The sequence below is a fragment of the Argopecten irradians genome, chromosome 2 (genome assembly GCF_041381155.1).
Source record: "Argopecten irradians isolate NY chromosome 2, Ai_NY, whole genome shotgun sequence".
NCBI classification, from domain to species: Eukaryota; Metazoa; Mollusca; class Bivalvia; order Pectinida; family Pectinidae; genus Argopecten; species Argopecten irradians.
This window is the reverse complement of record NC_091135.1, coordinates 64,303,037-64,316,697: the sequence shown is the minus strand read 5'-3', so window position 1 is coordinate 64,316,697 and position 13,661 is coordinate 64,303,037. Positions and strand designations below refer to the sequence as shown.

At 34.7% G+C, this 13,661-nt stretch overlaps 1 protein-coding gene across 1 annotated transcript; it reads left to right on the top strand.

The window, feature by feature from the left end:
- The first annotated feature begins 7,058 nt into the window (after positions 1-7,058).
- LOC138316213 (cilia- and flagella-associated protein 20) lies at positions 7,059-9,854 on the top strand. The gene is made up of 5 exons (XM_069257800.1): positions 7,059-7,279; positions 7,947-8,026; positions 8,317-8,428; positions 8,607-8,795; positions 8,989-9,854. The coding sequence occupies exons 1-5, from the start codon at positions 7,196-7,198 to the stop codon at positions 9,115-9,117; spliced, it is 594 nt and encodes a 197-aa protein (XP_069113901.1). The 5' UTR covers positions 7,059-7,195; the 3' UTR covers positions 9,118-9,854.
- Positions 9,855-13,661: the final 3,807 nt, after the last annotated feature.

Here is a 13,661-nt window from a genome sequence, read left to right as displayed (position 1 = left end):
AAGCTATTTCAATGAAATTTTGCGCAAACCTTCTAAGGCATAAGGCTAGTCATATTTTTTGTGAATTATATGACTCCCACCCCCACGGGGCTGTGGGAGGGGCCAAAATGGGTAAAACTGGCTAAAATTTCAAAAATCTGAGATAGAAATATCTCAAGGCCCTCTACAAAAGTTGTGAATTGTCTGACCCTGGGGTCTCGTGTTTCCCCCTGGTGAGGGGGTTAAGTTTACTATAGTTTATAACTTTATAAAGGAAAAATACATTTATGAACATTATTTACTTATTTTGCAAAGGAAATTAGTCACACTGGGTTAGAATTATTAGCCTGAAATAGCATTTTAACACCATATCCATATTGGTCCTGGCCGACCCCCAGGGACCAGAGGGGCGGGGCCAAAAGGGGTCAAATAGGCTAAAACTTCAAAAATCTTCTTCTGAATTCACAGGTTTGATGGAACCAGATACTCTTCGTAGATGGAAAGGTCTTAAGGTCCTTTAAAAAAATTGTGAATTATATGACCCTGGGGTCTCGGGTTTCCCCCTGGGATGGTTACTATAGTTTATATCGGGGAAAACACATTTTGAGCATTATTTGGTCATATATAATAGGAAATTAGTCAAATGTTGTCAGAATTATCCCTATGAAATGGCCATTAATCCTATTAACACATTTTCCATGATTGACCCCCAGGGGCCTTAGTGGCGGGGCCACAATGGGTCAAATAAGCTAAAACTTCAAAAATCAGCCATAGAAATTCTGGAACTGGTAGAATCAAATACTCTTCATAGATGGAAAGGTCTTAAGGTCCTTTACACAAAATTGTGAATTATATGACCCTGGGGTCTCGAGTTTCCCCCTGGGGAGGGGGTCAAGTTTACTATAGTATATATAGGAAAACCACATTTATGAACGTTATTTGCTTATTTTTTCATAGGAAATTAGTCAAACTGGGTTAGAATTTTTAGCCTGGGATAGCATTTTATCGTCATATCCATATTGGTCCTGGTCGACCCCCAGGGGCCTTAGGGGCGGTGCCAAAAGGGGTCCGGAATAGGCTAAAGGGGTCCAGAATAGGCTAAAATTTCAAAAATCTTCTTCTGAATTCACAGATTTGATGGAACCAGATACTCTTCATAGACTGGAAGGTCTTAAGGCCTTTTTCAAAAAATGTGAATTTCATGGCCCTGGGATCTCAGATTTTCCCCTGGGGAGGGAGTCTAATTTACTACAGTTTATATAGGAAAAACACATTTAAGAACATTATTTGCTTAGTTTTAATAAGAAATAAGTCAACTGGGTTATAATTATTAGCCTGAAATACAATTTTAACACCATATCCATATTGGTCCTGGCTGACCCCCAGGGACCAGAGGGGCGGGGCCAAAATGGGTCAAAATGGCTAAAACTTCAAAAATCTTCTTCTGAATTCACAGGGCGAATTTATAAAATCACTGACACTGACTTACTTCTAGTTTGGTTTTGTTGTTTAACGTTGGCATACAAAGCAAATTTGAATTTTAAGCATAAAGTTTGATAACATTATACACTAACTATCAAAATGAAAAAAAAATCAAATGCGAAGTTTCAACTTTTAAGTTTATTCTAATTCGAAAATACCTTTTACAGATTTGAACCATTTTTGCAATGCTCTTTCTGTATCAGCACTCAGGTGACCGTCAAGGCCTCTTGGGCCTCTTGTTATGATAACGTCAGCTTATTTTGAATAGAATTTGGAAAAGTAATTGGTTAGTACCCCTTCAGGATTATTCCAGGCAAGGTTTTGCTTAATGACGAAGACAACTTAATGCTAGGTTTACACTATGTTCCCGGCGACCACGGCAGCCCCGTTTCAGACCACCGTGGACAAAACGTGGTGACCGCGAGACAACGTGAGACAGCGCAGAAGGACGTGATAGACAAACGTAAGCGGTCGTGAATATCGTGGATGCCGTGCCAGATTTTTAAACTGTCAAAAAATTTGCCACGGCAGTCATGGTACAGATGGTGAACGCCACAGGACGTAATAAAACGAGAATGACGTAACAAAACGTAACAGTGCGTACAAGGCCGTAACAAAACTTCCAGACAGTCCGTGGTGGAACTGGCAGCAAGCACGTTCCCCTTAATCTCACGGTGATTTCAAGTTTTGTGACGTTCTGTTGAGTTTTTGCCACGTTATATTACGGTTGATGCAGATTGGCTGCGCGTTTTGTCCAGGTTTGTCAAGGTTTTGACGGCAAGCCAAGGTGGAAGATAGCCGTTTCGATGTAGCGGTTGAAAGCCCGACGTGATACGGCGTGTTGCGTCTTATTACAAACACCATATCCGGTTGCCAAACATTTTAACTTACCCAGCCATAGTTGGAAAGATATACAGGAGGCACAGGGATCTGAGAATTAGTTACAGATTATATAATCATGGACCCACCAGAGTGCCCCAAGACCATTTTAAAACGTTATAGAGGTCTAGATAAAAAAAAAACCGATAAAAATCATACTCTACATGGTACTATATACGAGAAGGATGGAAAGCCTTAGACTCCAAATTCCCAACCCGTCTACTTTTAGCGACTATAAAAACACATTTCTAGTACATCGTCATAAAAACGGCTACTACCGTTAGAAAGAGCGATAATTTTCCTTTCAAAATCATCCTATACATCTATACAAAGTGCCACATCTTGAAGCCATCTAATTAAAAATTTATGCTGGCTTCGTGGACGATATAATATGCATGAGCGAGGCTTCGGCTGCAATCTCATTGGCAGTCCATATATGTATATATTTGAATTCCGTATTTGCATATTACAGAGTTATCTGCCCTTTCGGGTAGGTATTGATTGTGTCGTCATGAGTTTGCGAGCGTAACGTCATACTTTTCGGACGAAACGACGTAAATTGCGCTCACAAAATAATGACATAACAATTGAAACCTACCCGCAAGGGAGCTAACTGTAATATGCAAAGACGGAATAGTAACGGCGAACGGTATTTTTAATTGTAATATAGGATTATAAATGAATGTAATATGAGTAAAATAGAGATAAAATATGAGAACAATAATAAAAAATAAAGTTTTACTGTAAGTAATGTATAAATGTAATATGAGAGTGTTCAAACGTGTTGTGTGTCATAGATACATAATGCGACAATAACATATTAATGCTGTATGTCAATAATGGATGAAAATATAATATGAAAGTTAAAAATAAATGTGACGACTGTTAATGTATCGTAATGTGAGATGTTTCTCTACACTACATACGTGTACGCTGCGAGTGTGTTGTGTGTCTGTACATATTGTATTGTTTTCCCTGTTTGCACTGTATATATATTTATACCAAGACAAAGTAAGTGTCCATGTAGAGTTGAATATATAAAAAATAAAAGGCAACGACTTTCCTCTTGTACATTCACCATTTCATGATGACATCATTAATTTGTTCTTTGAAAAATAAACATATTCCTGAAGAGCCATCATGAAATGGTGAATGTACAAGAGGAAAGTCGTTGACTTTTATTTCATATATATATATATATAAGTAAAAAAGAACCATGTCCATGTGATGGTTTCCATATACATAAAAAGAAAACACAACTATAAAACAGTTTCTTCAGGGGTTTGAATTCTTTTATTTGTAAAACATGACGTCATATTACAATGACGTCATAGTAAGATTACGTCATGACATGGTACATAAAGATATTGTGAATGGTTCTGGAAGAAACTAACAAAAACATGAGGACAAAATAAAAACTAATATGAAGTTCCTTTGTTCCGTTCTGAATTTAACACAGGTTTCATAAGTTGAATGAAATACATTTCTTTATTTTCTCTCTTTAAAAGATCTGAATTAGACATTTGATATATTGGTAAAATAAAAAAGTTATCATTAGCACACATATGACAATGTATATATATATATATATATACTGTACTGATAAACCAAATGGGCCCTTTAATTCATAATTTCATAATAAGGAGTTGGATATATATGAGTGCTTGTAGAATTTAGTGTATAGTGGTCTTCAACATATGCTACCCCTAACCCTTAATTTTGAGCTGCAAAATCCACCATTTTCAGTCATTTTTCCAGATTAACCTTTTTATAGAAACAGTTCCGGTATTCTTCAAAAAATAGTTGAATGTAAATATAAGCAATAAACAGTTACCAATTGTAGTATATAGTCAATATGAATACAATTTGGGTGACAGATAAATAATCATGTCGCCCTAACGGGCGACATTCAATTTATCTGTCACCCAAATTGTATTCATATTGTATATATTTTGGTAACTGTTTATTGCTTAAATGAGCGAGGCTTCGGCTGCAATCTCATTGGCAGTCCATATATGTATATATTTGAATTCCGTATTTGCATATTACAGAGTTATCTGCCCTTTCGGGTAGGTATTGATTGTGTCGTCATGAGTTTGCGAGCGCGTAACGTCATACTTTTCGGACGAAACGACGTAAATTGCGCTCACAAAATAATGACATAACAATTGAAACCTACCCGCAAGGGAGCTAACTGTAATATGCAAAGACGGAATAGTAACGGCGAACGGTATTTTTAATTGTAATATAGGATTATAAATGAATGTAATATGAGTAAAATAGAGATAAAATATGAGAACAATAATAAAAAATAAAGTTTTACTGTAAGTAATGTATAAATGTAATATGAGAGTGTTCAAACGTGTTGTGTGTCATAGATACATAATGCGACAATAACATATTAATGCTGTATGTCAATAATGGATGAAAATATAATATGAAAGTTAAAAATAAATGTGACGACTGTTAATGTATCGTAATGTGAGATGTTTCTCTACACTACATACGTGTACGCTGCGAGTGTGTTGTGTGTCTGTACATATTGTATTGTTTTCCCTGTTTGCACTGTATATATATTTATACCAAGACAAAGTAAGTGTCCATGTAGAGTTGAATATATAAAAAATAAAAGGCAACGACTTTCCTCTTGTACATTCACCATTTCATGATGACATCATTAATTTGTTCTTTGAAAAATAAACATATTCCTGAAGAGCCATCATGAAATGGTGAATGTACAAGAGGAAAGTCGTTGACTTTTATTTCATATATATATATATATAAGTAAAAAAGAACCATGTCCATGTGATGGTTTCCATATACATAAAAAGAAAACACAACTATAAAACAGTTTCTTCAGGGGTTTGAATTCTTTTATTTGTAAAACATGACGTCATATTACAATGACGTCATAGTAAGATTACGTCATGACATGGTACATAAAGATATTGTGAATGGTTCTGGAAGAAACTAACAAAAACATGAGGACAAAATAAAAACTAATATGAAGTTCCTTTGTTCCGTTCTGAATTTAACACAGGTTTCATAAGTTGAATGAAATACATTTCTTTATTTTCTCTCTTTAAAAGATCTGAATTAGACATTTGATATATTGGTAAAATAAAAAAGTTATCATTAGCACACATATGACAATGTATATATATATATATATATACTGTACTGATAAACCAAATGGGCCCTTTAATTCATAATTTCATAATAAGGAGTTGGATATATATGAGTGCTTGTAGAATTTAGTGTATAGTGGTCTTCAACATATGCTACCCCTAACCCTTAATTTTGAGCTGCAAAATCCACCATTTTCAGTCATTTTTCCAGATTAACCTTTTTATAGAAACAGTTCCGGTATAAGGGGTTGGTGTGCTTACTCTTTTGCCCCATTTCAATATTCGTTATATTTCAATATTTTAGAGTCAAAATGACAGCATTCAATTTACCATTTAATGTGAAAATATTATTTCATATATTAATGCTTCATATTTTAATTGACAAGAACCTAGTAAAGATTTACAGCAAAAAATAGCCGAATACATTTAAAATTGCTGGCGCAGTGATGATTTAAGTGAAAACAATTTCGGCAAAAACTGGTAACACTTAGCTGTACTCAAAGCGAAAAAAGACGTATTCACAAAATGGCCGCCAAAAATGTCATTTACATGATCCCCATATTAAAAAACTACTACGAATAGAAGTTTAATTTTTTTGACAAAATTTGCAACTTACAACTTGCTACAGATATTGATGAATTTTATTTGAAAATCTCACAACTTCTTTGATCTATGTCTTAACGAGACTTCAACGGGACTGAAACCTCAGAGTTGTACATCCTTAACATTGGAAAAATCCAAAAACATAACCGAACATTCCTGAATTGTAAATTTTCTATAGTAGAGATCAATATTTTATGCATATGTATTACTTACTCCAATATTAACTTTACAGTTCGTAAAATATCAGTTATTAAAAATACAGCGCTATTTTACCGTTATTTTACAAATTAAAATGCTCCACCGCCGACAGAGCATAAACATATACCCATCATTAGAACAATAACTGCTGTTTAATCGTGTATATATGTGTCTACTTTAACACAAAAATACATATAAAATAATTTAATTGCTTTTGGTACACGTATGCGCAATCAATACTTCGTTACATACAGTATAGGGCATATATAGTGCCGTGGATTTTTTTCGGACGCAATTGATTATTTTTACTATCTTATGGTAATATTGTGTGAAGTAAGTTGTGTGAAGTAAGTTAATCTTGTAACTAAATGTCTGATCTTAAGGTATTAAATTAAATCTAATGTAAATCTTCTTGATCAAATCATCCAGTCATATCACAACTTATTTTGTGCTCACTAGGCCTATAGGAGAACGCTACAAGGTGTCACGGATAGTCAAGCATAAACTGATGTTTGTTTTCCTAGTGCCTAATATAGTATAGTGTTTACAACCGGATGAACGAATCACCGCCAATACCGGATATGAATGTTTTCATATAGCACTCATGTATTTGTTAAAATGAATATAGTATTTTCAGATATGTAAAAATACAATATACTTTTTCTTACTTAACAGTTCAGTAAGATTCTTCTTCTTATAAGTACGAAAGAGTTTTGATGAAAAACGCTGTGAAGCGCCTTGGATACAAACGTAGCAACTATATTCATGCGCAGCCTTCTTACCGCCCTTGACAACTTGCTAAGTCTAGCTACACACAGTCAGTCTATCACTTGACAACGTGAACACCGAAGGAGCAGGACCTATGATTGTCGGCGGTCCAGAAGTACTGTTTTGATACATCTAAGTGTAATTTAAAATTTTTGAAAATGTTCAAGAACACATTTCAGAGTGGCTTTTTATCAATACTTTACAGTATTGGAAGTAAACCCTTACAGATTTGGGACAAAAAGGTAAGAAAACCATCATTGTGAGAGAAGACAGTTATCAGCCTTAGTGATAAGGCTGGCAACAGGTACATCGGGTACTTCTTGCTTCATTAAGCGTTATTAAATATATAAAAATCGATGGCATGTTATAGAGTATATTGTACTTAGCTAAATTTGTTTAACTAGACGATAGATGGAAAATGATGCGATGTTACAAAAACGGAAGTGGCCATCCCTTTATTTTTCATTGTTATTGCTAATATATCATGGCTTCATAAAGAATATTTCATATTGTAATACAATTAATGTGGTTGTCATGATGAAAGTCATCCTTAGAAATATACTGAATAAATTCTTAAAATGTCTAAAACAGTGGTTCTAGAATGAAAATACTTTGACCTGTTCACGGTTACATTTGCACACGTGTGCTCCATCCGACGGTTGTATTTTATATTTTTGATCACATCAACTGTATCACAAATTTGGCTTTTATCGTAACTTTAATAATATGAACGAGTTGTCATTATATTTGTCATTAATAATTGCAAGATAATTGCAATGACCCTGGTGAAGTGTTCAGTAATGTTACCGTTGCTATGATGTGGTCCGCCATTTGCAATTTTTTGTTTATGTCGTTTTGGACAAGTAGGCGTAGATTTTTAAAATAAATTGAATAATTCTTTCTTTACAGGTTCGAAATGGTCACATAAAACGTATCACAGACAATGACATCCAGTCTCTAGTTTTAGAAATTGTTGGTACAAATGTTAGGTAAGTAATTTCAATATTACTGATAATGTGTTGACGAGTTGTCTCCCCTGTAGATAAGATACACATTACAGACAGTATAATAAAAACAATATTTCATTGCCATTAGAAGAAATTATTTGAAATACTTGTTTTGTTAACATAAGTTTGAATATGCTCAAAAGCTTAACATATGATTTACAGATATATTGGATTTTGAAGGCTGTCATCATAGATAAATATATATAAAAGCAATAAGGTTAAATTTTACTGTTTCATTTTTAAACATTATTGATTTTATTTTTCCCTAACAGCACAACATACATCACATGTCCAGCAGACCCAAAGAAAACACTGGGCATCAAACTACCATTCTTGGTCATGATCATCAAAAATCTGAAGAAATATTTCACATTTGAAGTACAGGTGGGTTGTTATAGTTGAATTTATATTTGATGAAAGATAAAGATTTATCTATTTTTAATTTTTATAAAGTTTTTATTTATTTGCAATAAATTTTAAATATAGAAACCATTTTAAGTAATAACTCAATGAATGAAATTCATATTATTTTAAAAATTAAGCATTGGTTTTACTATACCAGGTTTTAGATGACAAAAATGTAAGGAGGAGATTCCGGGCAAGTAACTACCAAAGCACAACAAGAGTGAAGCCTTTCATCTGTACCATGCCAATGAGGTTGGATGACGGCTGGAATCAGATTCAGTTCAACTTATCAGATTTCACACGAAGAGCTTATGGAACAAATTATATTGAAACACTTAGGGTTCAGGTGAGTGTTTGTTATTCTGGAATTTTAAATAAAAAATCTTTGAATTCAAATGGAAAATCAGAAAGGAATTGAGTTGTCTTTAAAACAAGTATGAGATAATTTTATAACAATATTTAATTTGAAAAATGAGTAAACAGTATCAAAATATTAAGATACAAATTTACTAAATCATACATTTATTTCTATTTTTCAGATTCATGCAAACTGCAGAATCCGTCGTGTGTACTTCTCAGACAGACTTTATTCAGAAGATGAACTACCAGCAGAATTCAAATTATATCTACCCGTACAAGCCAAAGGAAATCAACAAATGTCAAAATAACATCATTCTCAAATTAATCATTGACATTTTATATGTATATGCAACAACTTCAAAAATGCTACTCAAGAACTGAAAGAACAACATTGTGGAAAAAAATTCAAGGAAGAAGAATTTTTTTATGCAGTATAATAATGCTCTAGTCAAATAGAGCACTAGTACTTCTGCCTGCACACAAAAATATTCAATATGGAAATAGGATTAATGAGATGGTACCAAAACTTAGTGCTGTCTTGTAGACTCTTACGACAAATGCCATGGTCATTCTGAAGTGTTCATTATAAAACAATCATTTCCACATACCTGCCCATTGTTGAGTGCTACCATTGCACTGAACAGCCATAGTATTTGTAATCCTTCTCCGCAAAAGATGAACATACAGATCTCAGGAATATGTTTGGCAAACAGTTGCAGTTTATATGGGAATGGTTAGTATAGATTTGGAAAAAGTGAACTTTTGCCAGAAGGAAGAAATTATTTGATTGTTGGAATAAAGATAAATAGGAACAGATCTAGGTGTCTTGTATTCAGTTGGGGATATGTTGCAATATATATCAGATTACTTGTTAAAACTTGTTTAACGTATGTCCCAACGTTTCATCACAGAAAAAATCTCATTACATTACAGTCCAAGTCATGGTAATATTACAAATGTTACTACACACATTATGATCAATTTGTAAATACTTATATAGTAAATAAATTGTATATTGATGTAAATACATGCCGATTATACTTAATTCTTTCCTATTTGTTGTTTGTCACCAACAGACCAGTTTGACTTTGCAGTCCCAAGCACTTTGGTAAGGGTGATAATATTGAAAAAAAAGATATGCAACGATCCTGAATATTATAACAAAATTCAATTTGGCTAATCAAAGTAAAATTTCAATATTAGACCCCCAAGAATATGTTAATAAATGGTGGCGGAGTGCTTTTACTGCAAGTTCAAAACTAGATATTGTTGCAATCAGATTTACTAATATGCAACAGTGATGTAGAGGAAAACAATTAAAGTTCAGATTGTGCTAAATTAAAACTATCCTACTCTGGGGAATTAGCTGTGACAAATAGCCTATCTGTCAGTTTATTTTGACAAAGAGTTATTACATTTGCTCTTGAAAATTGGTCCAACTTGACCTACAGCCATCTTGACTATCTAATCATCTATCAACCTGTCTATTTTATGCACAATATTATATAGAAACAAATATGTTATTCTATATCTTTTGATTTTGACTCTGGTCCTAAAATTATTTTCCATAATTCGCCGGGGTTACATAATTTACACATGCTCCATTATCATTATACCCTCATAACCTCAACAAAATGAAAGTCTATTCCTTAAATGTCCAGGTATTATATTGGAATATTGACTAAAACGTTTTCTTCCATTTACTAATGTCAATCTCATGGATTCGATTTTTCCCCTTTTGTCTGTCGTATGTCTGTAAACAGTTTACATTTTCGACTTCTACAAAACTGCTGAAGCAATTTCAATGAAATTTTGCACAAACCTTATACGACATAAGGCCAATCAAAATTGTGAATTATATGGTCCCCACCCTCCAGGGGGCTGGAGTAAAAGGAGTAAAATTGACTGAAATTTCAAAAATCTTCTCTGCTCACAGATGTGGTAGAATCAAATACTCTTCATTGATAGAAAGGTCTCAAGGTCCTTTACAAATATTGTGAATCATATGACCCTTGGATCTCTCGTTTACCCCTGAGGAGGGAGTTAAGTTAACTTTAGTAATAGGAAAAACACATTTTTGAGCATTATTTGGTCATTTGTTATAGGATATGAGTCAAATGTCAGAATTATTAGTATGAGATGGCCATTAAATCCTATTAAAAAAATTCCATGACAGACCCCCAGGGGTCTTTAGGGGCGGGGTCAAATAGGCTAAAACTTCAAAGATCTTCTTCTGAAATTCTGGAAATGGTGGAATCAAATACTTTTCATAGATGGAAAGGTCTTAAGGTCCTTTACAAAAATTGTGAATCACATGACCATGGGGTCTCACGTTTCCCCCTGGGGATGGGGTTAATTTTACTTAAATTTATATCTAGGGAAAGCACATTGATGAGCAATTTTTGCTCAATTTCATAGAAAATGAGTAAATCTTGGTTCAAATTATTAGCCTGAGAGCATTTTAATGTCATATCCATATTGGTCCTGGCGGACCCCATGGGGGTAGAGGGGCGGGGCCAAATAGGCTAAAAATTCAAAAATCTTCTTCTAAAATTCTGGAAATGGTAGAATCAAATATTTTTCATAGATGGAAAGGTCTCAAGTTTAGTAACTATAGTTTGATAGAGAGAAGACATTTAATGATTTATGAGCATTTTTTGCTCAATTTTCATAGGAAATGAGTCAAATTGATTAGAAGAATTAGCCTGAGATATGGCATTTTAACATCCATATAGGTCCTTGCTAACCCCTGGGGGACCAGAGGGGCAGGAACAAACCGGGTCAAAATGACTTCAAAATAAAAAAAAATCTTCTGAGTTCAAAGGTTTGATGGAAGCAAATACTCTTCATTGATTAAAAAGTCAAATTTATTAAAAATTAAATATTAAATTTATTTATGAATTATGAACATGCCTGGTAGAGTATCAAGGAAGAAAAAATCGATGATTTTCCAGCTCCATAGCAGGTTCGTGTTATTGTTTTCTGGGTATATTTGTTTGTTTGGACACCTACACAAGATCTATGGACACGAATATATGCATTGACACGTCGGACACTCCGTAAAAGCATTCCCGACTTCAACAAACTTTGACCCATCGTTGCTTTCGCCGCCATTTTTGTGTACAGCCCTGAGTTTGAAAAATGAGCGTCCGGCTTTGATGCGCAGCCCGGGCTAAAACATTTACCAGTGTATGTAGTGTGTGTACAATGTGTTAGTTGGTAGCTAGTTTACTTATCTTAATTGTCCAGTAGCACGTTCTACTCCTCAGAACTCCCCTACTATAACATGTTTAGTTTAAACAACAACTATAACATGTACACGTACACATACAGGTAGGAATGGGGGATTCTATTTTGTCGCCAAGGAACAGAAACAGAAACGTGTACATTTAAACTCTTACATGTTGTACAAAATATTACAACTTTATTTCGAAGAATATTTCTTGGAAATATGGAAAATACATGAACTAGCACAGGTACTCGTCATGTTCCTCAATATATCTAATATACATAGGGACCTGGGAATTAGAAAATCTATGTTGGTTTGAACCACTGTTACGCTTCATCAGAGATTTAAATATAATTTTTAAACTATTTAAATCTCTGGCTTCATGTTGAATCTGTAGGAAGATAACCACGTTAGACAAAGAAGCAGACTTTTACCGAATTAAATCTTGACTCACAACACACTTGTTAAACAAACATTTTCTAATAGACTATAAGGACTGGTTCCTGTGTTAATTAAGAATTGATACATTGTATGTCTGCTTGATCTGTTTAATTGGTGTAAATTGACACCGTTGTGCCGTTATTATCCACTTTAAGGTATTTCTGCATGGAGGAGTTATATAGCATGGCTATAAACACCCAGACTGTTAGGTACAGCATCATCTCCATGGAGGAGTTATATATACCCAGACTGTTAGGTACAGCATCATCTCCATGGATGAGTTATATACACCCAGACTGTTAGGTACAGCATCATCTCCATGGAGGAGTTATATACACCCAGACTGTTAGGTACAGCATCATCTCTATGGAGGAGGTATATACACCCAGACAGTTAGGTACAGCATCATCTCCATGGAGGAGGTATATACACCCAGACTGTTAGGTACAGCATCATCTCCATGGAGGAGTTATATACACCCAGACTGTTAGGTACAGCATCATCTCCATGGAGGAGTTATATACACCCAGACTGTTAGGTACAGCATCATCTCCATGGAGGAGGTATATACACCAGACTGTTAGGTACAGCATCATCTCCATGGAGGAGTTATATACACCCAGACTGTTAGGTACAGCATCATCTCCATGGAGGAGTTATATACACCCAGACTGTTAGGTACAGCATCATCTCCATGGAGGAGGTATATACACCCAGACTGTAAGGTACAGCATCATCTCCATGGAGGAGTTATATACACCCAGACTGTTAGGTACAGCATCATCTCCATGGAGGAGGTATATAAACCCAGACTGTTAGGTACAGCATCATCTCCATGGAGGATGTATATACACCCAGACTGTTAGGTACAGCATCATCTCCATGGAGGAGGTTATATACACCCAGACTGTTAGGTACAGCATAATCTCCATGGAGGAGTTATATACACCCAGACTGTTAGGTACAGCATCATCTCCATGGAGGAGGTATATACACCCAGACTGTTAGGTACAGCATCATCTCCATGGAGGAGGTATATACACCCAGACTGTTAGGTACAGCATCATCATCTCCATGGAGGAGGTATATACACCCAGACTGTTAGGTACAGCATCATCTCCATGGAGGAGTTATATACACCCAGACTGTTAGGTACAGCATCATCTCCATGGAGGAGTTATA